The sequence below is a fragment of the Etheostoma cragini genome, chromosome 12 (genome assembly GCF_013103735.1).
Source record: "Etheostoma cragini isolate CJK2018 chromosome 12, CSU_Ecrag_1.0, whole genome shotgun sequence".
Lineage (NCBI taxonomy): Eukaryota > Metazoa > Chordata > Actinopteri > Perciformes > Percidae > Etheostoma > Etheostoma cragini.
In genome coordinates this window covers 11,014,021-11,029,485 of record NC_048418.1, presented here as the reverse complement: position 1 = coordinate 11,029,485, position 15,465 = coordinate 11,014,021, and the positions used below count along the sequence as shown (strand labels likewise).

General features: G+C 40.0%; 1 protein-coding gene across 28 annotated transcripts in view; it reads right to left on the bottom strand.

The window, feature by feature from the left end:
- Window positions 1-15,465, bottom strand: part of LOC117954876 (receptor-type tyrosine-protein phosphatase F) — a 170,369-nt gene that overhangs the window by 102,784 nt on the left and 52,120 nt on the right. For 26 of the 28 annotated variants that reach the window (XM_034888920.1, XM_034888930.1, XM_034888923.1 and 23 more), the window contains exon 2: window positions 7,963-8,137. In XM_034888920.1, the coding sequence (XP_034744811.1) occupies window positions 7,963-8,062 (100 nt within the window). In that variant the 5' untranslated portion in view covers window positions 8,063-8,137. Of the gene's footprint in view, window positions 1-7,962; window positions 8,138-15,465 lie in introns of those variants that run through there. The other 2 variants (XM_034888926.1, XM_034888933.1) reach the window with 1 other exon arrangement.

Below are 15,465 nucleotides of genomic sequence, written 5' to 3'. Positions count from 1 at the left end.
ACGCTAACTTGATGCAATCTGTGAAAAAGCTGAAGTTAAAGAGAGGATGGCTTCAACATATGGATAATGATCCTAAACACACCTCAACATCCACGGTGGATTACATCAAGAGGCGTAAACTGAAGGTTTTGCCATGAACTTCACAATCTCCTGACCTCAACATATTTGAAAATCTATGTATAGACCTTAAAAGAGCAGTGTGTGACAGACAGCCCAGAACTCTCAAATATCTGGAAGACTTTTGGAAGGAAGAATGGGAAAAGATACCTCAAACAAGAATTGAAAGACTCTTGGCTGGCTACAAATAGTGTTTACTAGCTGTGCCCAAACTTTTGCAGATGCCATTTTTTTGTTTTCTGTTATTTGGAGTGTAAATGATGAAACGAAATGATGGAAACTTTTTGTGACAAATTATACAAATGTCTGATCTCTCATTTGATGCGGTTTGGAGATTTTTCCATCTTTTCTTGGCTTCTTTATGCGCATTGATACAAATGTTTTTCTGGGTTGCCCAAACTTTCGAGCTCCACTGTGACTGATTAAAAAAAATGCAAGGATAAATAGTTGATTGTGTTATTGATGGTGGGGATGTGGATGTGTGTCTATTACCAAACTTTTGGGAATCGGAGGTTTTATATTATCTGTGGTATTTAAACTGGCGCCCAACCGAAATCTAGTCAAAGATGATTCACTACTTTCTTTTCCATCTTCCCGATTCCTTAAGGGAAGGTTTTATCATACATTAGATAAAGGGAGACATTCTTTGTTATGTTTTTTATTGCATAAGTTTTTAATAAAAATGATGGTTATAAAATGAGTACTTATGAAACTATACTTTATGTTTTTAAATTCCTTTTCTCAATGCTAACCCCCCTTTATTTGCTGCTGGTTGGAAACTCACCATATCAATAACTGAAAAAGACTGAAAAAGTCGTCTACACAATGCAAATGTAAAACGCAAAATCACTCCCCGTCTCCAAAGAATAGGCTCTTTATGAAGTGTGTGGCCCTAACCTACAAGACAACCCTGCTAATGTCTCAGCTGAATGGTACAGCTTTTCTTCATAACCCTGGGGCTACATCACCTCCAATGTTCATTTAGTTCATTGAATGAAATGTTCTTATTTGCCCTCTCATGAAACTAAGTGTTTTTTCCCTTCTGAAACTGTGAAGGACAACTGACTGCTGCATTTAGATGCATGTGTGTGTGGGTAACAGAGTGTTAACCTGGGGACACTTGCATGCAAAAGAAAATACAAATAATAAAGCACATTTTAGCACATTATGAATGCAGCTTGAATATGTAATAAAGTATATAGCGTGACATCTTTGTTATGGAAATCCAAACTACTCTGTAAAGTTGCTGTGGGAGTCCGAAAGGACATTTGGAGCAAAAGATGGGGAGGGGGGTGAAATCCAAGGGTCACCTTGGCTTGGATCCCGACATTAATAGACCAGTGTGGGGAAAATGTTAAGTGTGTTAAGTGATCCCGGTAGGGGGTGGGATGGGGATCCGCTACTGAGATGGCTCCTAGCTTCTTCAGAGATCCTATTTTAGGGTTAGCTTTCCATCCATCACCACAAATCCCCTTGCGACCTTACTAACCTCATTTATTTGCCTCCCCTAGATTGGCCTTCCCTGAGAGACCATAAAGAGCCCCTACAATTGTTCTCATCTTTTCACCCACAAGGCCCAGAGATCTTAAGTAATTCAACTCTCCACTAGCCAAAATTGAGGGTGAAATTAAATTATGTTTACTGTAGGGATATGGAACAACAAAGAAATCATGGCTTAACCCCAACAGGCTCTTTGTTGTTTCCCTTGTGATTTGCATCTTTGAAAAGCTAAGGTGACCATTTACCCATGAAATAGTTATCAATGAAGATCCAACCATGCGTTATGCTGCGTGCCATGTCCACAGGCTGTTTGGTTAAAATGTGATGCCTTTATAGCACCTTGGAGGATGCTCCAACAGTTAACACTACATGGGTGTATGGCAATGTGCCTTAATATTACTTGATTATGTTCTTTATGCCAGCTATTATAGATTTCTCCAATCACGGCGCAGTCTGATCAATGAATGTAACAAAACTTTTGTATGGGCACAAATTAAATCTACATCATACCTTCCAAATCTCTGATAATATTGACTTATTTCAATTCAGGGTAGACAAAGACTAAGTGAGAATGTTGTGTGGATCAACAGAAGTACATTTTCAGAAAAAACTGCCTTGCATCCTGTGCAAGGCTCACACATCAGATGTCCCTCACGTTCTGCTCTCTGTGTGTTGCCGTTCTCAAAGTCTGTTTGCTTCGGGAAACAACAACATGAGTGAAGTTAGTTGTGGAAACTTTACCGTCTGATCAACAGTACAGAAGTTAGCTAGCCATGGCACAAAAGCACATTTTGGATTTCTTTCATCCACAGACAAAAAAGCCTAAAAGACCGGAGGCAGAAAACTCAGCAACTGTAGCCGAAAGAAGTAGCAGCAGCACCTCTACACCTGTCACTCCCAGCGCGACCCCGCTAGCAACAGGCGACAAGGGGGCTAATCTTGTACGCCAAGCTGGCAGCGCCAGGGCAGCCGCAGAGGGAACTCTAGGCTGAGTTTTCCTAGTAACATTACCAAAAAGGCTCAGGATGCTGCAAATGTTGGTACAATATGAAAATGGCTGGTGGATTTAAGACAAATAATAATAATTTATTGAATTAATCAAATTTGTGTCAGTGGCGTGTTAATCTCTACATTGTTAGTTAATTTCCTAACCTGGACACACATTCATATGGTTTGATTAAAGAATTATTATAATTTTATCATTGCACTTACAATAAAAAGCGTAGCTGTCCTCAATTTAGGCCAATAGGAATATAAACAGCTTTGAGTGAACACTTTGAGTGAAAAAATATTACAGCGTACACTGATGTTAAAATGTATACAAGTTAGCAGGATGGTCTGAAATGTCCTTCGCTGTACGTTTTGTTGGTAAATGTGAGAAATTTGAGTCACACACATCTCGTCAGAAACATGGAAATGAAAATGGCCACGTACGTTTGACGTTAACACGTTCTCGCTCCCGCTTGGTCATTGGCTCTGAGAGTCACATACTGATACAAAGTCTAGTACGTGGGACTGCTGGGATTGGTTGAAGTTGTGGGAAACTCTGTTTATTGGTCAAATTAGCAAAAAAGTTGCGGTGATTGGTCAAAATTGCGAGTCGCACCAAAGTCACAGTGATTGGTTGAATTTGCGTGAATTGGTGCAATTGCAACATTGCAAAAACCTGGAGGGACTGAACAGTTATTATTGTACATGCCGTTTTCTAGTAAGATTGTTAAAAATGATAAGTAAAAGTGAGGAATTGTGACTGCCTTTGGCCCTGCTATTGAGCTCCCTAATTAAAAACTATTAATCTCACATCATTAACATCCGATGACCCTTTTCTCCTTCCATTCTGACATTGCTGCACTGGCTTATGGAAACAACTACCTATCAAATCTCCCCAACGTTTAAATTGTGTTCCTCTAACAATTTATCTTGCAGATGTTTTTCTCACATACATTGCTGTTTCCCCACTGCTTTCTCAGGGTGCATTTTCTGTTGTTTAGTTCTCCGTCCACCTTATCCTCTCTCAGTGTGTCTGTCTCTATGATGTGTGTGGACCACTACTCTCCAAGTGTCTCTCCAAGGTGGATTTGGTTACTTTAAATTAAAAAGGATCAATTTTTATCCCTGTCAGTGTTTAAACTATGTGACCATATGGACACTAAAAGATGCAATCCAATTTCCAGCCACCCGGCTGCCCGTCTGGCCACCCCTCTCCAAACCACTTTGGCACAATCACATCAGTCCATTGTACGAGCTTTAGGATTTGCCAAATCAATCTATTGAGCTTGTCTTATAGGTTATGTTTTTAAGATATGCTATATTACTGGCCAATTGCGGATATTTCTTGTCCAAAACCAGTGCATCTGTACAGTATAGTTAGCATAGCCACCCCATGGGAAACCTCTTAGGAGCTCTAGGAAATGGACAATAAAGAAACGCAATAGCTAATAAATTTCTATAGAACTAACAAACTACAATGAATCTAATAGTGGCATGTGTGGGGACATAAAACTAAGACACCAAACAGTTGTAGCATGACAGTTGTTTAATCTAAAAAGTCACTTTAAACTTATTAAGATAATTATGGTCCCATTGTAATCCTCCTGCCACTGGGAGTGAAAAGAGCAGACTTGGGTCCAAAGGCTACTGTGGTCTTGCTGCACCCCACATGAAAAGCCACTCAAGATTATAACACGAGAGGCATGAGAAGAGACACATACATCAAAAGCTTATTAAAGCCAATGAAATAACTCACAATGACAGCAGTACAAAGAGATAACCATTACATTTGAGTGCTGGGTATGTATGACTTTGGGGCTGACCTTGTGGGCCAATGGCCTATTGTGTACCAGGAGGCTGTACAGAGAGCTGGTTGATTAGCCTGAGCTCCCCGGGGATCGATGGGACGTCTGCATTCGGCACTCAGAGTAATCACGCTGTATTGTGTACCTACTCAGTGACGATACATGAATGATGTCATAGGGCTATTACATTGATCGTACTGGTGGAGGATTTGTTGTACTTATTTGTGCTTCAAAATCATGATGAATTGAACCATCTTAAGTTTCATAAACAAATAGTTCAACAACAACCATTGAAAAGTAGCCATCAGAAATGTGCGTTATTAGTCAATGTGTTGATTAAATGTTGCTACCAATGCTAGTCAGCACCAGAAATACCAGTCGGTTAAACATACTATTAAAATTATTACTATTGGGTAAACCATGCCGTCTGAGCTCCCCTCACTCCATAGCTTAGCCTCGTCCTTCCTGCCGGTCTTCGGTCTCAAACCGGACATTGGGGGAATATTATTGGAGATATTATTGAAAAGAGGGATTCATGTTTTCAAATGGCTCTAATAATATATGAAGAATAATTGTTAATTAATAACGGAAAATGTTTAACCTTTTAGATTGAATTGTGCTCAATTGTGACTGTCAGTGTTTTCTTATTTTACACTAGTCCACTATTCAAAGTTGAATATTCAGGCATTCGGAACATTCCTAGTATCCAACCCAAACCAGCAAACAATGCAATGTAAATGGAATAATCTGTAGTTGCTATGTAAGGAAAAGGTCTGACACTGCTTTTCAATCTGTGGTTGTTTTGCCTGCTAAAGGTTTTCAAGGTGGAGCAAAGGATATGTAATCAGAAACTTGCCAGGCACCGCCTATAATATCTGTCTGGTGTCTGCCCTGTACTTTTATACAGGAAATCCAAAGCAGAGCTATTAAGTTCACATAACTAAGTTGTATACAAATTACAGGCATCCAATGCACACAACCCCGCCATTAGTGGTAGGTGTTATTTTTGCCCCCCCCCCCCACTGTCTTTTTTTAATTCTATATCTGTTTGCTTTACAGTCTGGGTAATAGCAGGCCTAGTCCTTTTCCCATGTGTGCATACATTAAACTATAATAATGGGTTAACTTCGGACCAGAGCCAAGCTTTTCTGTGAGTCAAAATCAGTTTTCTTTTCAGTTTTTCTTTTTCTTTCTTTTAAGTTGAAATTCCATCTTTTCTATTGTTCCTCATCCATATTGTGTGTGCATCTTTAATAGAAACGCTTGTGCCAGCTTGTCACAGCAGAGTATCTTTGTCTGTTGTAATTAAAATACTTGGCTCTGGGTTTTATCCGTCAGTTATACGATTACCAAAATTAGAGACCAGGGCACTCTTGCTTTCAAAGAAACAGAGAGGCAGAGATGAAAAAAAAAACATATCCATAAGTATAGATACAGTAGAACATTTTCCAAATCAACCCACTGCTCACAGAATTGAACACAGTAAAATACAAGCAAGCCGTGTCTAGCTGTATGTGATTCTTTGAAAATATGAGACGGCCAACATCCCCTAAAGACAAAAGATCCAGTAGAGACAACCTACTTAATATTCACCTTTGTATGTAGCTGCACAATATAGATTAAAACAAGCACATTAGCAACGCATATTAAAAATTACGGTCCCATCCAAAATCTGGGTTACATTGGGCGTCTGACAGATTTAGGACACATACTGTAACACAACCGTGAAAACGGTGCACAACCAATAAATAACTAACTGACATGCAGGTCTTACTTTGTCAAAAAGTGTGTCATTCCAATTATTCATAGACCACAAATTGTCTTACAATGTTTTAATCAATTTCCTCCAGACAATTATTTATCGGCTATATTCATTCATTCTTTATTTATATTATTAACTAACTTACCTATTATGCTGTATTTTTTATTTTGCATTGGGCTGTGATGGAGGGTGTAGACATATAGCAACATATTGCAATAGTTTTGGTTGCATAGGAAAAGCAGTAAATAGGTGTGTTTAACTCTGGGAGTGGACACAGTGCAGCAGGTCTTACTACTGTCCAGTAGTTAATCATGTTTAATTTGGTCCGATCCAATTACAGGCAGAGCAAAGACAGTCTTGCCAGACCCCAAAAAAAAAAGACAAGAGAGTAAAACCTTTCTGCAAGGTCAAGTTCAAACTGATACTGTGCAAAACACTAGACACACTGCAACAAAGATGATAACACATGGCTGAGAGACACAAGGCAAAGGGGTACAGAAAAAACAAATCCTATCGGTAACATGAATGTCAGAACAGAGCAGTTGGCGTGGTCGGGTGGGGGAATGGGAGGGGTCGAGGTATAATTGAATTAAAGTGACCCCATGACAGCACTGTAGGTGAGGTCATGTTCTGAATTAATTCCGTCCCTGACCGCATCTTCGGCAGGGCAGTGCTTCTATACTGCCCTCAAGACCCTAAGGCACAGCAATGATGACACATCTTCCTGAGCGCCTTCTCACAGCCAAACGTCATTCAGATTTACAGCCAGGCACAGAGGCTGGAAGAGCTTTACTTTGTGCACTGGATGCTTATTATTAGTAGCCTGACAAGCAAGAACCTAATCAAGATGTTGGGTCAGGGAACTCACCATTGGCAGGGCTCACTTCGAGGTGCGGGATAAGGGGTTGTCTTTCAAATTCCCTCTGCACTCAGTAGGATAGCACTACAACTAACCAGAGCAACGCTAGTTGACAGATTAAACTTTTTCCGTGTCCTGTCGGCAAAACTCCAAACACATCTTTCTTTTTTAAGAATGACTTTGGTGCTTAACTCTGCTTAAGTCTTCCAGATTCGCGACCAAAGGCTGCTGTTTGCCAGCAGCAGCAGCCATCTTCTTTGTTTTCAAGTAGCAGGAAGTTCATGCAGAACCGTCTCAACTCTGCCGTCCTTATGTTAAGCCCACCCACCGACTCTATACACAATGTGATTGGCCTGACCAGAATTTGTTTTTTTCCAGGTTGCAAGCCAACGGAGAGTTGCTAGACTAACCCTAGCTGCAAATTACATTTGCTGCTGCAAGGGTCCGTCTAGATTTGTAGGCTATATTAATATCGCAAAAATTAAAGATTGTTATACTTTAGGCCATGCATTAGACAAGCTGCTATTTCTGTTAGAATCCACCAAAGATACCAAATGTAAATTCAATCTATGTTCTGTTTTAAGGGAAACTCTTTGTTGCACAGCATGACAGCTTGTTCTTAGTTAATATCCCTGTATATTCAATTAATGTCCAACAATGCAGTTGGTTAAAATCCACTTATAGACAGATAATGCTGTCTGTCCCTTAAAATAAGAAGAATGTCAACAAAAGGGCTGCATTTATTCAACTGATGACTAGATAAGATAATACCCTTGAAGTTATTCTAAAATACCTAGATTTTAACTTCCCATGTGTGTAGCAAATTATGAAATACATGTTCTTACTGTCAAAATACTTATGAAGCTTAAGGTAGGATCAGATTGTACAGGAAGCAAGGCAGGACTTCACAGGTGAATGAGGTTATTTACCTTCTGCCTGAAAGGAGAACACCATGCAGCTGAGTAGAAGCAGGAACAGCAATGCCCCTCTGGGCAGGAGGGGCATTGTCAGATGAAAATTAGGCACCATGTTCCAAGTTGGCACTGCTCCTTCCTCAGTCCCCTGCTAGACACGTCCCACTCTGACAGGATCAAAGACTAACACCTGGGAGAGAAAACACATGCAGAACAGGAATACAGAAACATTAGTATTCAAATACACTATATATTTGCATATATTTGAATGTGCATAACACCACAGTAAAGCAGAAATATCAAAAGCAAGTCGCAGAGCAGAACCAAAAGACACTGACATTTTGTACACTTGTAAGAACCCCTAACACTACAATTGTAAGAAAACAACAGCACATAACACTAGAGATCTTTGGTCGTGATCAACAAGGCACCCAATACCCACAACAAAAGTCTGCTCGGGGCAGAGGAAAACACAAGTGAAGCGAATGTAACACGCAAACAACATCAGCAAAAGAGCTCGGAAACAAAGGCAGTACAGTGCAACAGAGAGAAATCATGGTAAGAAATAAGAAGAACAAAGGGGAGGTCAGGATGCCGTATTAAGCTATCTTCTCACAATGGGGATCAGTTAAAAACCCAGAGGACCTCCTAAACAGTACTCCCTGAGGACTGCCGCACACTTAATGTTCCCCATTAAGAAATTGAAACTGTGTCTTCCAGATGGGTTCAAATCACACTAAGTGCCATGATCTCATAATATGGCAACATGTATACATACATAAACATTTAACATATAACACAGCACAAGGGGGACATGGTTGGTCAACAAAGAAGCAGCAGGTGTACCACAAATGAACCATAATTAACTTAGCAATAAAGCAGAAAGCATTAGTCCATAGTCTTAAGTAGTGGGTGGAGACACAAACACAAAGGCTGCTCCTAAATTAAACCACACCAACACTCATCTTTGTCTTTTTAGGAATTAGATTTAGTGTAGGAAATGACTAAGCCAGCTGATATGATTCTGATATATGACCCTAAACTTTTCATAGCCAGTAGTTTTTATGTCTAACGTTATTATAAACAAAGTAACTGTGTATCCCCATGAATTTAGCTAACTACATTTGTTATCCCTACACTCTTGCCCATGGCCATGTGTGATGAGTAATCATAATGCTGCAAAGAAGACCACAAGATGGTAAGGATTGATATCTCTCTTTGGATGAAATTGAAGCAGTATTTCCAGAGGACAAAAATGAACTAAAATAAGAAAAGTTTGAAAAGTTTGAAGTCTTCTTCAAGGGCTCCTTGACAATGATTCTGTGTAAAGCTTTTACAAGAGGCATATCGGAATTGAATTAAAAACTGTCTTAGCTCGTCTGTTCAGTCTCACTGTCGAGTTTATAGTGGCAAGTGAACAATACTGATTGCTGATATTTGTGAAAAGAGACAGAGAGGCGCTCACAATGTGAAATATCTTGAGGCTTGCTGGGTGGCTGGGCAGCTTTAGTCTATTCAGTTCAGCTAAATAAGTTAGAGTGTCAGGAACACAATGTCTTCAGTATCTTGTGTAAAAAACCTTTCCATTCTTAAGCTTGTGGAGGTGTTGAGCAGCCCATTACTCATGTGGCTGTTTCGATGTGTGTGGAAACACACACACACACCGGGCAACTCTTGTGAAACAAGACCAAGGAAAACACTCTGCTAGGCAGAGATCTTTCGGAAAGCAAAATTTCAAGGGTTTTCTTTTCTTCATCTGAGTTCTGCCTTAACCTTTTTCGACAAGTCACTTGGCAAAGGAAAAGACAGACATAGCTGAGTAAAACGATGTGAAGGAAGGCTTTGTGTGAGTCACGGTGCTTGTGCCTCACCTGGGCACAGTTACAGACAGGCATCATTGACGGCTAGCTCGGCATCACTGTTTGTCACTTGCAGGAATGGGCCTCTAGGCTTTTATGTCTACTAAACTCATTTCCTATGCAGTACACCTTGCATTGAAGGAATTTCCAAACACTGTGTGCAGCCAAGAACGTCTATCATCAGTGAAAGTTCCAGCTGTGATCTCATCAAGCTGTATTTTACTCCTCCCTGCATGTGGATTTTTAAGAAAAACCCACAAGTGCAGTTTAAATAATTTAAAACCTCTGGAAAAAGAGATTCCCCTTGTGTCTTCACCTTCACTGTTAATGAGAAAGCAGCTTATTGTTGATGTGTTAAAATGTGGCAGATGAAAAACATGCCCAAATTTACTGGTCAGGGTGCCAAAGTACTCAATCATACCCTAACTCTGCAACTAGAATTAAAGACATGTAGGCCCCATTTGTATTTCAATGTAATACCCCAAAGTTAGTTTTTGCAAAATGAGTGTAACTCCCATCAACTTTGTTGGCTGACAAATTTGTTTTGACACTCCTTTTTATGTACGCTAGTGTTGCGTTGGTTCATGGTATTTGTTAGACAGAGTGAGTGAGTCTGATAGAGTTGGCTACTCGCCATGCTCCAAACCCTTGGCGGTGGAGGGATATCTTTTACAGCAGATGCCAGAGAGAGGCAGATGCTTTTCATCTTCAATGAGACAAATTCCTAGAGCGAGGTTTATTCTTTATTTATATAGCTGCTTATTTATCCCAGTGTAGCTTGGTGCCTCCCAGCTGCACACAAATACTATGGGACAACACTCACCACTATGTGCATTTGTGCTGTGGCGGCAGTGCTACTGAGAGGACAGGGAACCGACATGGAAATGGTACTGGGTGATCCAAAATCTGACCAAGTGGCACAGCACAGAGGAAGACATTGTTTGGGAGTATGTGGGAAAGCGAGAGAAAAACAATAAGAACATGTAGGGGTGGATGTCTGCCCTTGTGAGATGGTATTTGAATCTTTCTGTCTTGGTAATAAATTAATTCTGATGCCTGGTTGGTGTGTGAGAATAAGAGAGGAAAGTGTGAATGAAAAAGAAAGAGCTGGCACAACATGATTGCGGCTAAAATGATCATCCAGATTAGTTCACCAGAAATTGAAATCTAATTAATAATCACAATAATTAGTCAGGATGAAAATTGAGAGCTCAATGGTTTAACAGCTAGAGTAGATATGTTTTTTAATAGATAGATTACAGTCTGAATGTTCCATAAACTGGTTTGATACAACGTATACTAAAACTTCTACTTTTTAATTATTATTATGAAAGGTTGAATTATAGAATTATGGCAGAATTTGGTGGCCTGATTTAGGAAACTAATAGACAAGACAATGTAAAAGATTTGTTAGTTCCCTATCACTTAACCTCTTGAAGAAACATAAGGCTGCGTTCAATGAATTAAAACGTTCAAGATTGATTAGCTATTGTTTAGGAAAAGCTAGCCCATTCATTCACCACGAAGAGGAACAGGTTATTAAATTTGTACTGAAGTTGAAATAACCCTCCACCAACTAGCCACTCGTCGGGGCATCAGTTAGGACTTTAAGGACCTTTTAAAAGAGGCTTTGGAGTCTTGATTATCTGTGGAGTTCTCAGTAATGCAGAGTGTGACGTATACTGTATACACACTTCTTTAGTCAGACGACTAAGAGGTTTAGTGAAGTAATTAACAATGAAACAATGGGTTGTGCCATCTAAACGGTAAACTGTGGAGGATAAAGGAGCTTTTGAGTGAGTTCAGTAGGCAGGGAAGTTTAACAAAAAATACACACCTCCATTGTGTGCATGTTTGCCACCCACATCAGATGCCTGTCATTTAAGCCATGACCACTAGTGAGTGACTGAGTGTGTGTGTGTGTGTGTGTGTGTGTGTGTGTGTGTGTGTGTGTGTGTGTGTGTGTGTGTGTGTGTGTGTGTGTGTGTGTGGCAAAGGAGTGGCCACCCATACAGAATTTGTGGTCTACAAACAGACAATGACGAGATGAAACAAGGCACAGCTGTGCAGAGAGAGCGCAAAGGCTGAGTAAACACTACTATTACACTAACTACAGGTAGCATCAATGCTCTCCATCGTTTCCATCCCTCCTACTCATGTTCTCCCTTTTTCTCCGTCTCTTTTTAATGGGTCATCCTGAGGGGGTGGGGGTGTGGGGACAGCTGAGACATATGGCTGGCAGTGTGGGGAGCTAATCATGGCCGTCTCTGGAGGTGATAAACCCAGACCAGAGAGGTTTGTGTTGGCGTAGCCTGCAACGGCTCCATAAACACAGTTACAAGCTGAATTTCGACAGCAGTGTTTTGGTCCATGATTAGTTTTCCATGCCCTAGCAGGCTAACCCTCACAAGTCTGTGCTCCTTTTTTACCTCAGCAGTGAACACGCACCCCAAGACCCCAGGAGAATTACTACAAGCCTACGAGCCCCGTATTGTAAAATGAAAGTGTAAAGTAACTAAATTAGGTTTTCCCTCCAACTCTGAAAGCCTTTCTGTATACACAGACTTGATGGTGCATGTCTTTTTTTACAGGGCTGCAACAAGGCCCTGCATTGAAATTCACATAACAAAGGGTAATGTCCTGTGACCTATCAAGTTTTACAGCACTTTTGTTTACAAGCTGATTCCACAGAGTTAATTGTTAACGCCTTCCTGCCGAGCAGAAGATTGATAGACTGAAAGGCAACTATAACACATAAATGCACTGCCTTAAGTTGAGCAATTTAAAGTAAGGAGCACTGATTATGCTGACCTACAATTAAAAGACAAATTTAGTTGATCACATAAGGAACATGCCTGCTTGTGAGGATAACTCAGACAAATCCATTAGGTATTTAACACACCTCAATTATAGCGTATGCTAATACTACATCCATATGAAATGTATACAGACATTTACAACATAGGTCTCTATGACACATTGTGATGCAATCTGCGACGCATGAGAATTGAATTTAATGCACCAGGCTCCTGATAATGTCCTGAGGCAATAACTTGCCTCTCAACAGAATGCAAAGACCATCACATAATGGCTTCACCCATATGATACAATGTCGATTGGCATTTAGTCTGGTTGAGTGAACATTTTACAAAACTCAAGCGCCTCCATTGCAACTGAAGTGGGGATTTACAATCACCTCTGGGGGGTTACCAATCTTTTCAGCTGCAAATAAATCTTGGAATGAAAGGTGATATGTATTACACTGAAATGTATTACACAGAGTAGAAGAGACATACCAAAGCACCACTTCCATTTGAATTTATTGGAGAGTGATTATTGGCGTTGTCAAGCAGCAGAGCAAGGAGAAAATGGCTTGCACTACAAAGTGCTAGGCAAAGGGCCTGCAATAAATCAAAAAGCAGGCTCAATCTAAAACAGACATTCATGAAATAAAAGCAATGCTGTGCATACCTGGAACAATTGAATGGATGAAACAGCTTTCTGTAAAGTAGCACTAACATTAGGAGCCATATTTACAGACACAAACCAGTTAAAAATGTATAGATAATAAATAGTTAAAACCAGTCTCCCCCCTCTGTCCTAAGCCCCTCTCACTAGACTCATTTCAATCATCCTGTGCAGGATTGGGATCCTGATGCAGTTATATAGTGGCAATTCTGCAACCATGAGCCTTTGGTTACAGTTAGCAGAAGGCTAAACTATTGGCATCTTTTTCTCTCCATCACTAAAATTCTTTGACAATATTAATGTGTTTAGTGCATTTATGTCTGACTCTTTTAGACTCTCTCTTTGAAAAGTCTGTCTTCCTTTTTTGAGTTGCTTTGAGTGTCTCCAGTCACAGGCTAGATTTTTTCAAAGCCAAAAAAAAAGCCAAAAGGAGGTAGCAAGGTCAATTTTTCTCTCAGATACTTGACTTAAACAGAATTAAACAAATAAAACGGTCTACCCCAGCTTTAAGCTTGAAAATTAAAATGAAATATTCATAAAGTTATGAAGTAATATTCAAATAAATATAGTTGAACTCGAGTGTTAAACCATGCTTTTATTCTGAAGACTTTTGAGGTGTGAGGCTTAATTGTTTGGAAAAGTGGCATATGAATAAAGATTCTCATTGTTATTGTGTTGGACAAACTCAAAGGTAGGGCCTAAATAAAACTAATGGGGAATTAAAAAATAACAATGCTTTGTGTTCAATTCAGGGTCTCTAAAAACATATGCAGCCAATAGTCTTGCCCTATTTCAAAGATTTTTATTTATAATTATTTATTTGTACCTGTTTACAGTTTAGAGTTCTACAAATTAATTACTTCATAATTAAGAATGATTCTGTTCTATGGCCAAACATTAAACTAGCAATAGAAACCTAGACACTTTTCAACAGCAGGTGTGCATATATATCAGAAGAAAATTCATACTGTCAAGCAAGAAAGATGGGAAAGACGTAACCACTTGACAGTTTGCTTGTGGACAGATGGTGCCATAAAATGACTAGGCAGGCAGCACAGAAGGCATGGACACCCCCACCCCCACCCCCGCCCCTAAGACCACAACTTTAACTCCCCCACCCCCTGGGCAGAAAGCCTTGTCTCCGCCAGTAAAAGACAAATAGAGTGGAGGCATTTGAGGAGAAAGACTGGCAAATATAGAGCTCCATAGATCAATAGATGGCCAAACAGAGACAGATATTTCTTGACTGAGCAACCGGAAAGAGCAGAAATATTAGAACGACTAGCAATGTAGAACTACGGTAGGACATGGAAGAACCTGTAACACAACTAAAAACACACTGTATAAGCTGGTATTGTCACTAATATTGTTCAACAAGGAATTAAACCTTCCCTTTCTCTTTGGGTTTAAGTGTAGGCTATTTGTATTTTACATGGGGCACTGAGGTTAAAATATTGGGCCCAACATTGTATAAGGGGGGGGGGGGGGGGGGGGGGTTATCAGGGCTTCATACTATTCAGCGGGTGTCTACACTGTTCTAAATCAATTACCTCTAGTGAGTCAGTGCTTTGGGTAGGGGGGTATTGTAAATCAGCTTGGTGTCAGACCAGATTAGATACTGTAACGGGCTGGGAGTGAAGCTCTTTGGCCAACAAGGACCTTCTAGAGGCCTACATAAGAAATAAGCTGTGAACTCAGTGCTCAGTGACAGAGCAGCAACTCTAGTAACTGTCTGCCACAATACTTTTACTAAGGTTGGTGCTATATGAGGATGTGATCAACTACCTTGATTTGTCAGGACTTAGTTCACAAAGAAAAAAATGGCTTTTTTATCTAGGAGTTTATCCATATTGCACAATCCAACTTTGTACATATTTGCAGTTTTACAGTAATTAAGATTCGCCTACTCATACTAGGGAAATCCAAATTGGCTGTGGAAGGATTCACCAAACTGCTATGCATTGCATTGGTTATTAAAAACAAAAGTGGGCACTCACTGGCTCAAGGGTACTGGGGGGATGGTTTGTGTTTGTCCAACTGCAACCCCTTAGCTCACAACATTCTTTTATGCAAAATAGTGCTGGGTATGGTTCATAAATACTGGTATTGATACCAATACTGTGACTTTGATACCGGTTCATAAATGATGTTGTTTTCAATATAAAATTTTTAAAATCCATTTTTTCCAAAT